The sequence below is a fragment of the Neodiprion lecontei genome, chromosome 6 (assembly GCF_021901455.1).
Source record: "Neodiprion lecontei isolate iyNeoLeco1 chromosome 6, iyNeoLeco1.1, whole genome shotgun sequence".
NCBI classification, from domain to species: domain Eukaryota; kingdom Metazoa; phylum Arthropoda; class Insecta; order Hymenoptera; family Diprionidae; genus Neodiprion; species Neodiprion lecontei.
Genome location: NC_060265.1, coordinates 1703253 through 1719042, shown reverse-complemented (window position 1 = coordinate 1719042; position 15790 = coordinate 1703253). Strand labels below are relative to the sequence as shown.

Genomic DNA, 15790 nt, shown 5'->3' with positions numbered 1-15790 from the left:
GCAATAATGATAATAACAATGATAACAATACGTTATGTCAATATCGAAACGAGTAAATTCTGAGAAAAACGTTGTTCTTATTACGCTAGCTTTAATTATTTCTCGGAAGGTTGCTTTTTTCCACTCATTTTGTTTACCCCGTTTTTTTCATCCACATATTGTGTACCTTGCAGTACCGTGAAATTGAAAAAAGAGAGGAAAGAGGTTTTAAATTTCGTTCCGACATGGCTCAATAAAGCTTGCGAGTAGCCAGCGTTATTGAAATGCGTTTCAATTTACTCCCTACCATTTTTTTTTGGCGAAAAACTCAGGGACCGTCATCTTTCAATTGATAAGATACGTCCTACTCCGGTGGCCTTAACCCCGTGTGTATACCGTAAAAGCTCGCAGACGCGCGTGGGATTTGAAGGTGTATTTCGAGAGACGCGTACGCGATACGTCTGAACCAACGTGAATCGATATGTTTCGTGTACGTTTTTGGGCAATGCCGATAAGAGCGCCGAAGCGCCGCGTACGGAATGCAGAATATCAATGACAGGGGGAAATTGTATCGACGCGCAGAAAAAGGATTTGTTTGCCTTAAGGAATACGCCGATCAAATATGGCGAAGAGAGTGGTTTTCTGGCTAAAACAAACAGCATTTGATATGAGAGAAAAGTGATACGTACGAAAATTTGTATACCTGCTCACTTAATTTAGTTGACAAAGTACTTCTGTCCCCGTACTCGGTGTGTTTGACGAATTTTTTTCCCTCGGCAAACGAACAGTAGACTAAAAAATGATACGCTTCTGAGTTGTATCCACTAGGGTAAAATAATTGTTTTTAATACCTCAAAAAAAAAACTGTCAACAACGTCCTCCAATTTTCATCTTGGCAAATAGAGCCGCCATTCGAATCTATCTCCTGCGTTTCCGAGGGATGAAAATAATTATTCCCTCTCACGTGGTTCTCACTTTTTGGATCGCGCCCACCTTCACAGTACAATGCAAACCGTTAATGGCACTCCCGCGGTCTAATGTCTCAAAATTACTAGGGTATCAGAGAATACGAGCAGCGGACCGAATTAAACCGTGGCGAATCACTAGCAGAAATTTGATCAACAGAAAGCGTAAGAGACAATGATACCGAGCCGGCGATGATACGTCGGGGGTAACTGAAAGCATTAATTTTCCGCCCACAAGCGGAAGCCTTCTTAATGAGTAGCTGTCACGTTTCCACCCTCTGAGTACAGATAATGACGGGCGGCGAGGCAGGGGTGCAGGACAAGCCGATAATCGAGGGTGCCGAGTAAACGCGCCCCCGAAAACATCGGGGTGCCCGCCCATGAGTGTCGATACTGTAAACGAGGAGCCAAAAAAACAGCCCAAAAACAAGAACAGCGGACTGCGTAAAAGGGATTATCAGCCGGGGTGTCTCATCACAAAATTATTGCCAAACTACCCTCGATTCCTGACGCGCGGACAACCGCTGCAGGTTCATTTTTAGCCCGCTGTTCGCGACCTGCACCGACTCTCACCCTCCGTTTCTGCGCTGTCAAGGCCGCCGAAGGGAGAATATCGATTCAACTTGTTGCATACGTAAACAAAGCTCTCTCTCTCTCTCTCTCTCTGCCGGGGTAAGGCTTGTAAAGCACTCCCGAGAATTCTACCGCCCCCTCCCGTCCCCCCCCCCCCCACTCCCTCCTCCCTACCTCCCACCCTTATCTTTTCCAATTTTTGTACCTGCAACATTTTAGTCGCGAATTGGCTCTCGAATTCTGGACGGAAAATTTGCTTTATTCGAAATTTGCGTAATTTTTGTTTCCTCCATTATTCTTCTCCCGATTCCGCGAAGAGGAGTAATCCAAACGGGTAATTTAATCACCACGGTGATGGTTCCGATTACCGATGTCGAGGTCCCATCACGTTCTCCCCCGAATATTCAATTAATGTTGCAAATTTGACGGCGTTGGGTAACTCTGATGCAAATCTATCCAATTCGAGAAACTATTTCGCGATGGCGCAGATGTGGGACAGATTGCTGTAATCGAGGCTTGCCGTACGCGTCGAGCAAAGCCTGCGGACTACGAATCGGAACAATATTTCAAAGATATCTTATCGGTATTCTCCGAAATATTTCACCGCCAAGTCGACAAGTGCAATCTCCCAAACAAAACCGTTCAATACATATATTTGTTTGAGAACAAGAGTGCATTCCGAAATGTCTCGAGTCCCGATAGCGTGACGTTGATCTGCGAGTTCAATCGATACTGCAGCAGTTGCAAGAAAAACATGCAAATGTCGCATGCATTTGTATATTCATTCGGTTTATTGTGTCCTGCTCGAAAAGGTGTGACAAACAATAATTTCGACGTTGTTCGAAAGACGGCTTTCCTTTTTAGTTATCCACTATTTTCCTCTCGGGGCGAATGTACAAGTGGCGAGCATAAATTATCATATATTTTCGTCGATATTTTGTCGAACCGTCAATATTTTATCGATCAAACAAAAGAACATTGCGAATATAATTCAAAGACAAGCGACTCTTTTATCTCGAGAGTCAGTATTCGCGGAAAGAATTCGGGGCGTATATAATATACGTACACCGTGTGTATTATACTCCGAATAATACTGTAATAGGACGTTGATAGATTGCTCGATGACGGTGAAAGAGTGAAAAGAATCGAAAATAAGAAAGAAAAAAAAAAAATCTGAAACGTTACAATACGTTATACAGCGTACACACAACAGTACACATAATGCGTCTGGGACGGTGTGTACGTACAATGCATTCTGTGTACATCCAAGAAGATACCTGTACGGGTATATTCATTCCTGCGCGATTCAATGGTATCGAAAACCGATCGCCAATATCGTATCGATAGAGCCTCCTAGCAAAAATAACAAAAACATCTGTTCTCGTATAAATTTTCAACATTCCGAAAAAATCGCGCTGTCATAATATCGCAAGGAATTTCGCCCGCCGGCGTACAAAAACATCCACAATCCGGCCCCTCGGACAATTGCGGAATTTCAACAATCAGGTCTGTTTTATCACCGAATGAGACAGATGCATTTTTTTCTCACCGAACTTCAATGCGATCCACAGATTATTCCCACCCTTCTCCGATTCGACACTCTCGCAATCGTCGAGGTAATTTCACCTCGCGTCGTTATGCCAGACGGGGAAACGTGCCCGTTATACCGACGCGAGCGAAAATGAACTGATTTGCCAAACTCGATCATCGAGTACCGCTTCTGCAACCGTGACGAGCATCCCGATCATTCGCAACTCGCCCAACTCGCCCTTGTATCCCAATGAATTAAATTCACTCGATTTCCCAGGCGTCTTTCCACCGGGTGTTCGTATACTTTTTTCTTTAATACCAGATCTCGAAAGAGGAAACACTTTGCAGGATGAAATGATACCGCCAATTTTTCAACCGTATAACGAGTAAGGCATTTTTACAAAATTTAAAATAACCGTACAGCGAAGCGCGAACGCAACGAGATCGACAAAGGTGAAGACATCTGTGCAAAAGTAGGTCAGAAACGGTGCTGTAAGAACCAGAGAACACAAATGCGCCGAGTATATATATATAAATGTATAAATGTATAAATGTATATATAGGTACACACCAAGGGGTGTAGGCACATCGGCTGAGGAAGAATCGAGGGTGATACATCATAATCGATCACCGAAAGCGGCTGCAGCTTTACATCTTCACCGTTGTACGCGGAATGTGAGAGAACGTCTTGAACGAAGAGTTTCCCCGAAAGCCGTGCGATCGATCGCCTGGGAATTGATCTATAATCTACAGGATTGATTATCCTGGCGTGTGACGTGGATAAGAATATTCCTTTAGGAAACCTGAAACGGAGTAAGAATTATTCATGCGAATTGTCGCGTGAAAAATTTTTACAACGCGGATCCGCGCAGCAACATTTCCTGTAACTTATACGTTATGTCTTTCGAGAATATTACAAAGACGTGGTCGTTTTTGCGAAGGATCTTGAGTTTGTATCGAGCATCACCTTGAATATCGAAGGGTACTAAAAATGGATCCGGGTAATTGCGCGGCATTTTATCGCGTCTAGCACGCGCTCGCAGGCAGCTACATTCCCAATAAAGTCATTTCCTCTGGGTCGCCTTAGCCTGGCGTGGCGGAACTGTATATCAGGTCGCTTCTTCGATCCGTGATGCTCGCGCATCCTTTCGATTTGCGGGCTGCCGGTGTAACGAGAAGGCTAAATAATAATCCGGAGTATCCTCGTCGCGATGCCGCGTTAATCGCGGTTATAATCGAACCGCTCGAGAAATCGGACACAAGCTGCGGGTGGTACTTTGAAAATTTTTCTCCTCCTCTCTCTGTTCCGTTCCAGTCCGTTTTATTCTATCTCTGGAAAAATGAAGAAGACGTCAACCCGCCCAGCTTACCCGCGAATACACAGGGCCATTCGAAACGCGAATCTCTATTTTCTTACCTCTCGAGGCTCCTCGGTCTCGGGTTGACTTTAAAATTGGGGTTCAGGGCTGAAAGAGGCTCCCCTCCCTCTCACCGGATAGAAAGAACAATATTTTTCCACCCTAATGCCGTTGCCGCTGTCGCAACGTCCGGGGGATTGGCGGGGTCGAAAATTCCCTTTCAAAAAATTAATAGCCGAGGAAAAATGAAGCAGGATCCACCTTTCACTCGGGGGCAATATTAACCTGAATGTAAATATAGCATACCTACGTACACGTTACATACATAGACTTTGTTTGGTTCCCCCGTTTTCCTTGTTTTAATTATAAAAAAGAAAATTTAATATTTTATTGATACATCGATTATACGCATATAATTAAATTATACATATATATATATGTGTGTGTGTATATATATAATATAATATATTTATACAGTGTATTTTAGTTTAGTTTATCTTATTTTCAAACGCACCAGGGCACGAGCATGTTCACGCAATTGATTATCGATCATAGGTAGGTCATACATATATCAGCTAATTAACGACTGGCGCGGACCTCGTCCCTACCGTTAATTAGTCACTATTTTCCGAGTACGATATGCGTTAGTTACGATATTTAATTCACCTACAAGTGTTTTTTCTTCAATTAGAACGAAAAAGAAGAAGAAAAAAATAATAGAAATTACTCTGTCGTTATTATAATATAACTTTATATAGCTCTTACACGTATAGCACTTTCACATATTTATATTTATATTTATGTTTATATTTATATATAATATATGTATATTTGTATACCTACATACATGCATAATCTTATAAATACCGTAACGTCTACAGCTTGATCGCTGCGTACAACATTTTTACATACATATACACACATATACATACGTATCTATATATATATATATATATATATATATATATATATATATATATATATACATGTATATAATGTGCGTGCGACGCGTGTCTCTCTATGTATAAGTTAACGTCCCTGCAATTTGTAATCGTTGGGGCGAAGGTGAGTTGTAAGGTAGCGTTGAGTTGATTCGAGTTGAGCAGGATCATAGGTACGTTATCCATATGGTCAGCAATGCTGGCACCGTACGAGGCCAACTTCGTCGCAGTTCATGCATTTCAGCGCGACGAACTCCGTCGTGAAGTCGTTGCGGTGCACCGACTTTTTGCTGCCGTTGCAGACCGAGCAGGGAAGCAAACGATACCCGCCGCAGATCTGGCAAGTTGTGCACGCGTCCGGACTCTGGAATTTAGAAAACACATTCGCATCTTACGACGAGACGATATTCTCAATTTCAAACGGCGACAACCAAGAAATAAAACAAAATTTAGCCAATTTACGAAAGTCTAATTATGCGATACGGTCGGTATTTGTTTGAAACTATTTTTGCTATCCTGAGGAAATTTTCCACTTCAATATTACAACCGGTTTCGATAACAATATCATTCGGAAACTCGTACTGCGGGAATGCACAGCAAATTTTTAGAGTTTTTCTTTCTTTTTCTTATGAATCATTGATATAGAAATTTGCCCAATTGAATGGATAACTTTTGGCCATTATTTGCTTTCCTACAATCTCCGCACCGCTTGCGTTGTATTCGCACCGGCGCTGTGGCGTACGCAAAGCGTGATACGACTATTTAACAGGTGTACGTGAGATACAACGTCAGAAACGAAAGTAAATTTAGGTAGATATATACAATCCGGTATAAGCCACTCAAACGCTTTCGCGGATATCATATATTTCCTATTTCACACATTGTTAGAGACTTTGTACTGCCGGGCATTATTCACTCGCGTATATTAAGCGATAGAAATTCTTCAATCCGCGTGGGAATAATAATTGCGAGGAAATTTATTCATTTTTTTTTTCAGCAACTGATAATTAACGCCCAACTTCAACGAATTCCCTCTCTCGATCATAATACGGCTTTCTCTGAACTTTTCTTGAATCCTCACTTGACCCCCGAGATTACGTTCCAATTTCAAGCACAAGTAAAAGAATTGGACAAGTATCGATGAAAAGATTTTTTTTTTAAACGACTCATTCGCCGTGTTCGGTTTTACGCCTTTCCTTTTTTCCCCACGAGTAAAAAATTAGGCTTGTCTTGGCGAGTTTGACGCTTAATTATTGTTTCAAAGAAAAATTTGAGAATTCGTAAATCTCCGGTATTTATTCTCGAATTCCAGCTCTACACCGGTTTCACTTCATGTTCAGTGTTTGTAAAAACGAGTTGTAATTTCATTCGGCAAATTTTCTCACTCGCTACTACGAATTGTAAGATCTCCACAAACCGTTCGTGCCAGCGTCTGAGAACGAGAGGATTTACCAAAGAGGATAACCGACCATCAGGCAAGTGCAACGGTCCCGCAATCGTTGTAAGCGGCGACCAGAACGTTACCAGAGCGTTACCGCGGCTTATAAGCCGGGTAGTAAAACTAGAACAACTGGTCGATGCTAGAATTTTTGGGAGGCGGGTCGCCGCCGTCCCGGTGTAACGACCTTTGCTGCTGCAGCTAAGCATTACCGGACTTGGTATATGGGGCATTCCATGCTCACTCGACCATCGTGGCGTTGAACCCCAGCGTTCTGCGATTTGATCAACAGTCTTCTTTCTCTTCTCCTCTCAAGTTTGCACGATCAGATTATGTTAACGTTGAAACGCACTCGGCACGTTCTCTTGCAGGAATTTTTGAAAACCCGTTACTTATTCGAAATTCACAAGCATATACGCGAAAGCTCGGATAATAAAAATTTCGGTACGTCCACTCTGATTTAAAGTTGACACGGGACGTCCCACACTGTATAATAAAAATCGAGTTCCGAGTTATCGCACGCAAAATCTGACGCGCATTATTGCATGAGACCAAAAATTGCGAACGATGCAATACGGGAACGGCGGTAAGAACGCGGTGTTCCAGCGAGGCTGTGGCTCTGCGAGGTATCAGGAAAAGTGGTAGGGGGTTGTAAGATAGCGGCAGATAAAAGTGAAAGGATTTGTACAACCTTGTGTTCGCCACAACCTAGCCTAACCCAAATCGAGATCTGAGCTAAGCCGAGCTCGGCTTATAAGCCGATTGTCGGATAGATAGGTACAGCAAAAGCGTCGTCGTCTGTTTCTGCGGATTCCTCGGAGTCTCGAACGGTGCTGCCTTTGGATATACTTGCGCAACATTTTGCCACTTATCTTTTTGATATTACACTCGTTTCAATTTCGTACGCGGTATCGAGTTGCATCGTGGAGAAATTTTCTGCTGACCGAAAATCCCCTTCGTTAAATATGCCAGGAACTGGAGATTTGTCGAAACTTGAACGATCGGGCGAAATTCTTACTTCGAAAGAATAACGATTTCACGATAAAAGTTTTTGTTTCATACGATTTTTACCATTTTTGCCCCACCGGCTGCAGGTTTCAAAACACTGGAAGTTAAATTATTCTGATCGAATGACGCGCGTGAGATTGAAATGATAATTAGAGGTAATTACGGCGGGTTGTATTGTTACAGCGCTCTGCTCGTTGTCATATTATAGATATACCTACATGTATGTATACACGTGTGAATATACTCATTGTACGAACATATGCCTGCACGTAGGAATAACGTATTCATATGGGAAAGAGATTTATCAGCCGAGTGTATAAGGATTGAACGTTTATTTCCCATCTTTTTTTACACGCCGGTTTCTTCATTTTACTATTCGGCAAACGGAACACTCTGTTCCTGTAAACTCAGGGTAGCTTCGCGAGCTGAATAATAGCCTCTCAAAGTATTGAGCAGTGATTTATTGCGTAAGGCGCGTCGCAAAAACGGGATGCAAATTGCTATACTTATTACGTCATAAACGGAAGTTACGCGCACGTCCGCGATTGGTTGAAAAATTTGCAAAAATTGTCCGCATCAAATAACATAAATGAACATCTAAGAATAAATGACTCATTCATTTAGTTATTCGTATCCCGATGTTCCCGGCTTTTATACACGCGGCGTGTAAATATTCAGGGGTATGCAAATTTTACAAGCCTCGCCGCGCAGAGCGCTGGAAATAAAAGGAATGCGTAAAAGCGCGTATAAAAGAGTCTTCCCGAGTTATCACAGATAAAAGAAATCCAGGGAACTGCGGATTCTCACCTCGCAGAAACGTCATCGACGCGATTTATTTATTTATTTTTTTGTTCCTTCACTCTGCACGTTTTCCGTTCAACGATAAAACGGTAATATTGTTTTACCGGTTCCTTTACTTGTGTTTCATATTTGTTTATTCTACTCTCGAAGCCCATATTGAACGACAGAGAACAAGGTGCGAATTTCACCATCACGGAAGTAATTACTAGTTGTATTATATTTCGACGATGAATGCGAACTCTGTTCACAAGTAATTCCCTGGTAAAAACGCACGATTGATGTAAAAGTAAGAATAATCAGTTTGGAAAGTAGTAGCATAATCGCGCAGAGCGTCGTTGAACGGTAGAAATAGATTTTATGTAAATAAAATAACGTCCTCACGGAACGGTAATTGGCTCGTAAAATTTGTCAGCATTGCACGCGAACACATCGTTAAAATATTCGACATCGACGTGAATATATTAAAATAACGCGTCTCAGGGGTCACCGATCCGATGAAATTGAAAAATTCCCTATTCAAATCCAAAACAGACGATATGAAGGAAAATTAAATGAAAAACTTCAAAGGGCGCGTGACGTTGACTTATACCAGACGACGTTGCAGGACGGTGCATACCTTGTACGGCTTCAGCATGCGTCGCAATTCTCCGGACTCGTTCAGCCTCTCAACCACTTCAGCATCCTGCGGCAAGAAGAGAAAGAACAAGCGTTAAAGAAAATCATCAATAAACGCAAACGAGAGTTACGAATTTTTATTGAACACAGATAATCGGATAGCCGTCGCTAATTGTCACTCTCGTCGATGACGAGGTAGGTACTGAAATTACGTGGCTGGACGTTCGAGTATCGTTGACACTGATTACAACCGCGCAAAGGCAAGAAGAACAGGAAGAAGGAAGATAAAAGGAAGAAAAATGATGTTGCCTCGTCACGTCTCGGTTCTCAGCCGACAGCTTTTATAAGTAACCAAGAAAATTGCTACTGTCGGCTACTGTGTCACTTCCTCGTGGTATTGTATTATTAAGTGTGCAGATTATCCGCCGAACGAATTCAAATTAATTGATGTTACATGACGCGTTTTTTTCTGAGATAATCGGCTACGATTTAAAAAATTTTTTTTTACTCCTCTATCCAAGCTTACACCAGCGTATCTGTAAATCGTTACTGAATCGAAGTTTCTAGAATTTTTGACTTTAAATATTTCTTGCTGGTATATATCTGTAATACAAGGTATATATATTCGAGAAAGCGGTTCTTTTGATGCGGGGAATTGGCTTTGTCGACTGTGGTAAAAGGCTGCAAAGAAAAAGAAAAAAAAAATAATAATAAAAAAACAAAGCAGCTCGGTGCACAATGTTTATGTACACACGTGCACAAACACCTAGATGCTTTTTCCGAATGTTTATCAAGCGAGTTGTTCTCGCACGTACTGAGAAGCTGTACTGATCGATGATATAATCAGTTTGCGGTATACGTTGATTATGCCAGTTTTATCGTTTCCTTTTTTCAACTTATTGCTATTCCGCACTCGGCGGGATGATAATTTATTTATTGCTCCTCTCCTCGTCTGACGTACTGTGTACTAAGAATAATTTGATGAGACACGTGAAAAACGCTTGTTTGTAGGTACTTTGAGTGCGAATTTTTTGTTCACATGTTGTTTATCTTACGTCTAGTTGAAAATAAAAGGAGGAAAAATAAATGAATAAAAATTAAATTTCGACCGCCCCGGGGATGTTGGACCAAGAAATGAAGTTAAAGAATCTGCCGGCACGACGAGGAAAGTGGCGATGGCAGCTGGATACTGAATAGCTGATAAAATTTCAATACCCAACTCCTCAGGGCCAAAATTAAGATCGGATAAGATTGGAGATTTTTGCCGCGCGACGCCGGCCCCGAACTTTTATAATGTATGCAGGACGCGATGCTAACGGTTCTCGTAACCGCATTTTTGACGTTAAATTGAAGTAAGAAAAAATCAGACGAAGAGGGAAAAAAAGAAGGGATATAAAATTCTGCCGCGTTCAAGGAAATAAATAAGCTGGTAACTAAAAATTTAAAAGCGGGCAGGTTAATGCGGCTCGAAAATGAAAATTTAATCGAATACAAGCGTTCCCGATGATCGTTACGATCGCCCGCAATCGTTAATCGTCATTATTGCGAAGAGCGCACTTATATTCGACTTTTCGAATTCGCTGAGTGTGTAAAATAATAATGTGACGCAGGAGAATTGGAATGCAGCCTTTTACAGTGATCTGTGTGAGTGACTTGTACGCACGTGGTTTGTGGCACATGAGACTTGTCCAGGTGAGAATGTGTGTATAAATGAAGAAGTGGTTCTAGGTGGCGAGGCTTGGCCTCACCTCTCGCCAACGGCCTTGGATCAAATGGCTTGACATTTCACTTGCGTATGTGAACACATATTCGTTCGAATATAATACATATGAGCGCGACACGGCGTAGGCACGTTTCTATCCATCCGGCTGTATCCAACCTGCTTGGAACTCCTCGCGGTGTATTTTACGCTTATTGGCAACTCCTCGAGTCGAGAAGACCGGAGGGACTTTGACGTTTCTTGAATTCTCACGTTCAAGCCATCGCGAAGATCTCTGCCACAGCGACGAAGCGTTGGAAACAATTTGCGCAAAGATTGACACTCTTTGAGCGTAGTCGACGTCAAGAAGTTTGGGAAAAACGTGCCGTGATACTGGATTCGAAAGGAGCTTTAAACCTCTGCGGCAATCGAAGTGCCGAGAGATTTTTAAATACCCATATCACTGCGTTCGAACGTCAGTAATCACAATCACTTCGGATCCCACCTGGCACCTAGACGCTTCTTTGGTTTCTTCCACGAATGGGTATAATTTTACACTTAAGACGAAAGTTGGAATCCGTTCGAATGGTTCGGTTAACCTTCCTTATTTCTCTCTCGTGCTGCCAGCGTTTTCGAATTTCATCGATCTTTTGTTCGGCGGTGCCTGACATGTCAACACCAAAGGTTACTTCTGGGCTTTGCCACTGACACGAAGACTAATTTTCACAGTTTTAGTTCGGCGTATCGATATTAACGGTCATTGAACAGAGGAGACGAGGACTCATCGTCAGACTAGTGCAACGCATGTATCGATTAATGGAATTGAAACTGAAGTTTGGTTGCCACATTCCCTCCAACTGGAGCTAGACTAAATATCCGATCTCGTTTTCAAGAAAATCTCGTCTGGCGGGTCAAGTTTCCGAGACGGAATTCTCGGAATGTAAATAAGGCACGGATCTGTTGTCACTTTTTAATTCTTCCAGTCACTCTTACGACTCTTGATTTCCCAGATTTATCAAGATCAACGACGAGCACTGTGAGATTGGATTGTTGTCACGAGGAACCGCAGACACACTTCACCGGCGATAATTAATCGTCATCGTAAAAATGTTCACATACTGATCAGTTAATCCCCACACGGTACCATTCATTTTTTTCAAGCTCGAGTAGCCGTGGAGCACACGCATGTCCATCTGGGTCTTACGCAACGTTTCGTTTAGAAGCATACACGCCAGTCGTCTTACGGTATGCAAACAGATGATATTACGTACACCTTTGCCGGATGACGAGATTGTTTTTTTTTTTCGCCCGACGCGATGCCTGGCAAACACTGATTTTCGACTAGCTTGACCTTTAACCGTGCGAGAGTATTTCACGTCTCGGTCAAACTGGTCCCAAAGTTCTTGCGACTTTCGCAACATCCTTCGATCATCAAGAGCCTCTCCTTCTAGATTATCGACGACCGTTACCAAGGATGAGCTAAGGCAAGATCCTTTCCATTAAATCTGGAAGGAGGGCATTTCGTTAAGCCAGCTCAAACGCGTCGTGTTTTGAAGTCTCGAGTGTTTCAAAAATCTTTTTCCCCTTAATCTCGTCGCGGCGATAACTGACAACCAAACATTCCAGGAGGCTGTACATTATACTAAATTTCATCGGACCAAGACGAGACGCCGGTGGTTTAACCGATGTCTAACTAATCCCTGCGACCAACATCTCTCCATCGCACGCTGCAAGTTCTCACGATCATTCTATGAGAAAATACGTATTCACGTATCGGTGCCGTTTCTTTTTTCCTTCTCTTTTCCCTTGATTATTTGTCTCTTCTCAACGCTGTACGGTAATTGATCGGCACGACTTGAATACAGCCTACATCTACGGCACACCTGGATACGCATCCATTAATCAATACTCGTTATATATTCGCCGACATGAGCATCCAAATTTGAGGAGAGATCCTGACAACGAAGCTACAGGCGCGCATTGTATATAATTTTGGCAGCTCGCTTAAATATCTTCGAACGTACACCGAAGAGCTTCTGGACAAGTTGTTGACGTATATACCAGCTACGTAATGATGCTATATTCAGTTCATTCAATGAATATCAAAATGAACCCCCCGGGGGGGGGGGGCTCATCACGTGGCATATTCTCCACGTGGAGCATCACGAGAGGACAAAAGAGGAATTCACCCATTACCAATGTCGAACGTGTCCATTTCTTTTCATCGATTAACAGCGATCAGTGCTGACGTCGTCAAACGCAGATGCTCACACGATATGAACCGTCGATGAGGCCGCGTGAGAGTCCCACGTATTCGCCCACCACGTGCGATGCAAGGCTGCGTCAACGTCTCGGGTAAAATGTTAAAACGGTAGGAAGAAAAGTAGGCGGAACTTTAGCCGGGAGCTTGCAGAGACACGGCACAAACGGAATAATTAGGCCAGCTTTGGCGCGCTTCGCCCACGGGACCATAGATTCTCGGACATTCGTGGGCGTCGTGTGATTGAATGGGATGAATATGTATAGAGGAATAGTGTGCCACGTTTCGCACGAGCTCTCGAACCGATCTAACGCCGAAAGCTTGGGTCCGTCGACAAAAGTGGAACGACGTTTAGAGAGTTTCTATAATTTGCGAACAAGTGTCGATTACGCTTCTGTCCATTAGCTCGTCGTACCGTCGAATTCAGCTCTGCTTTGAAACTAACTCTCGCGATTTAGTTGATTCGAGTGACTTTTATTTCCATACGTCAGACGGCTTTTCCGGACGCTGAATGCATCGTGATTCGCTTTCTGTTGCACTCACCCCGATATACTGCCCGTCTATGAATAGCTGGGGGACCTGAATGGTCGTGGACTGGATCCGGTCGCGAAGTTCCTTCTGGTACTCGGTGCTCATGAACATGTCACGATCCTCGTACTTAACCATGTGTGTCCTGAGTATCTGTTTGACCTTTGTACAAGCGTAGTAGGTCTCTCTTACGATCCCCATTGTCGTCGTGTAGACGACAACCTTCCCGGCGTCCTTCAATTTGTAATTCTGAAACAAAAAAGTCCAGTTGAAAGGTGAGCGAGACGGAGGGAGAGGTGCGGGTGCCAGGAAACCGAAACCGAAGGTGGATGGTAATGAAATTCCTCAGCTTCCGGGTCTCCGCACCCACCTTTTCAGCCTTTCGAAACTCATTTGCCACCACAGTTCATACGGTGTAATACGGACAATCGGATGGTCGGATTTTTAAAACGCAAAATTTACCGACGAGATAACGATTCCGTGTAGGTCGGTACAATAACGATTATTAGCGAATACTGGCCACCCGGTTTTATCGCGAGACGAGCGCGATTAGAGCATCGCTGCTTTTCCGAGAACGAGCGGTTTTGTTTGCGGTCAGGATTACACGGCGCCAATTATGCTTCCGACCGAATTCGTGTTCGGCAAAAACGGTTGAACGAAGGACGGTGGTCGAAATTCCTTACAGCTTTGTTGAAGATCTGATCGTTATGTTACACTTTCTTCCGATGCATAAAACGCATCGGCGTGATCAACGGTGCTCGAAAAATCGTTCCAACTCTCACTTACACCGTCCGATATTAGCTAACTCGCGGTTCAGCGGCCTGAAGAAGTACTCGAAGTCTCGAGGTGCGGACCGGTGAGTATAAGCATAACTCGGGGGAAAACGGCACGTGCCTAAAGTTTTAATGATAATCCAGTACGCGGCTGGCAAATGTAAGTCCTGCCGGATCCCATTTCCTCGAGGCGTCCACCGCCGGCTGCGTGGAATCAGCGTACAGCGCGACGGCGTCCTCGACCTCTGGGTTTCATCCATCCTGCAAGACAGTCATGGGAACGATTTGTCACCTCGGAAAGGACAGCGAGGAGGACGTGTGATAAGAATTCATCGACATCGGCTGCACGGCTGGCACTTTGTGAGACGCTCGTTGTACGAATCGGCCGGTTCTCGGTGCCTTCCTCGCAGCCATGGCAGACCGCGGACTAACATACGGAGCATGAGGCAGCGGGTACCTAAGCTGGTGTTTATAAAGCAACGTTACGCAAAGGAAAGAATTGCTACGGGCCTCGCGACGACGACCACGACGACGACGGCAAGCTTCTAATATTTTCTTGTCCGTTTTACGTAACCTGGTCCCACAGAGAGATCATGATTTTGTTAAATTAACTTTCACCGGGGTGTAGGTACCTACCTGCCCAGTCAGCTATTGGTATAACGGAGCGGCGATACGAGAGACTGTTTGTACCACGGACACCGGATCTACATACATGCGAGCATTATAGACCCGTATCGTTCACCTGCTGCTCTGGCGGATATCGCCCTCAGCTGAACCAGGCCGAAGGAATTTGCTCGGCTTACAACCGCAGAGCGATTTTCATAACTGTCTCTCGTTCCTCGTGTGCCTGTCTATACGCTCGATTACGACTGACACAGTGGGTACTCGGTGCGCGATAACGGTTTCTCAGAACGCGGATTGATTCATATCTACGGTAGACCTTCGGGCACCGCAAGGCTATTCTTGAAGTCTCTTCGCAAACTGGGCCTCTGGTCCGCAGGCTTTACGGTCAAATATGCCGTAATGCGTGAATAAGATAGGATGAAGTGATACAAGAAAGAAAAAACTTGTGCAGTCAATTTATCGAGAGGGTGAGGATATTCGCTGGTTGATTCTTATCGCATTGATCATCGGCAGCGATTCGTGAAACATGAAGAAGTTGGAGTATCGTCGCTGCTGGATCCTTTGTCCAGGGTTTTCTTGGAAATGGTTTTTACAGCAGGACGGAATTCTGGGAAAGGAAGCGGATTAACAAAACTCTACGCAAGTACGATGATTTTCTTGAAATTCAGGGGGGTTCAAACCGTAACGGGATCGAATAA

General features: G+C 43.7%; 1 protein-coding gene across 1 annotated transcript in view; it reads right to left on the bottom strand.

The window, feature by feature from the left end:
• Window positions 1-4779: 4779 nt before the first annotated feature.
• LOC107217059 (soluble guanylate cyclase gcy-33) overlaps window positions 4780-15790 on the bottom strand; it is an 86332-nt gene continuing 75321 nt past the window's right edge. Inside the window, exons 16-18 of the mRNA XM_046743102.1 lie at window positions 13711-13944; window positions 9210-9275; window positions 4780-5710 (exon numbers count right to left, since the gene is read on the bottom strand). Coding sequence (XP_046599058.1) covers window positions 5537-5710; window positions 9210-9275; window positions 13711-13944 — 474 coding nt within the window. The 3' untranslated portion in view covers window positions 4780-5536. The remainder of the gene's footprint in view (window positions 5711-9209; window positions 9276-13710; window positions 13945-15790) is intronic.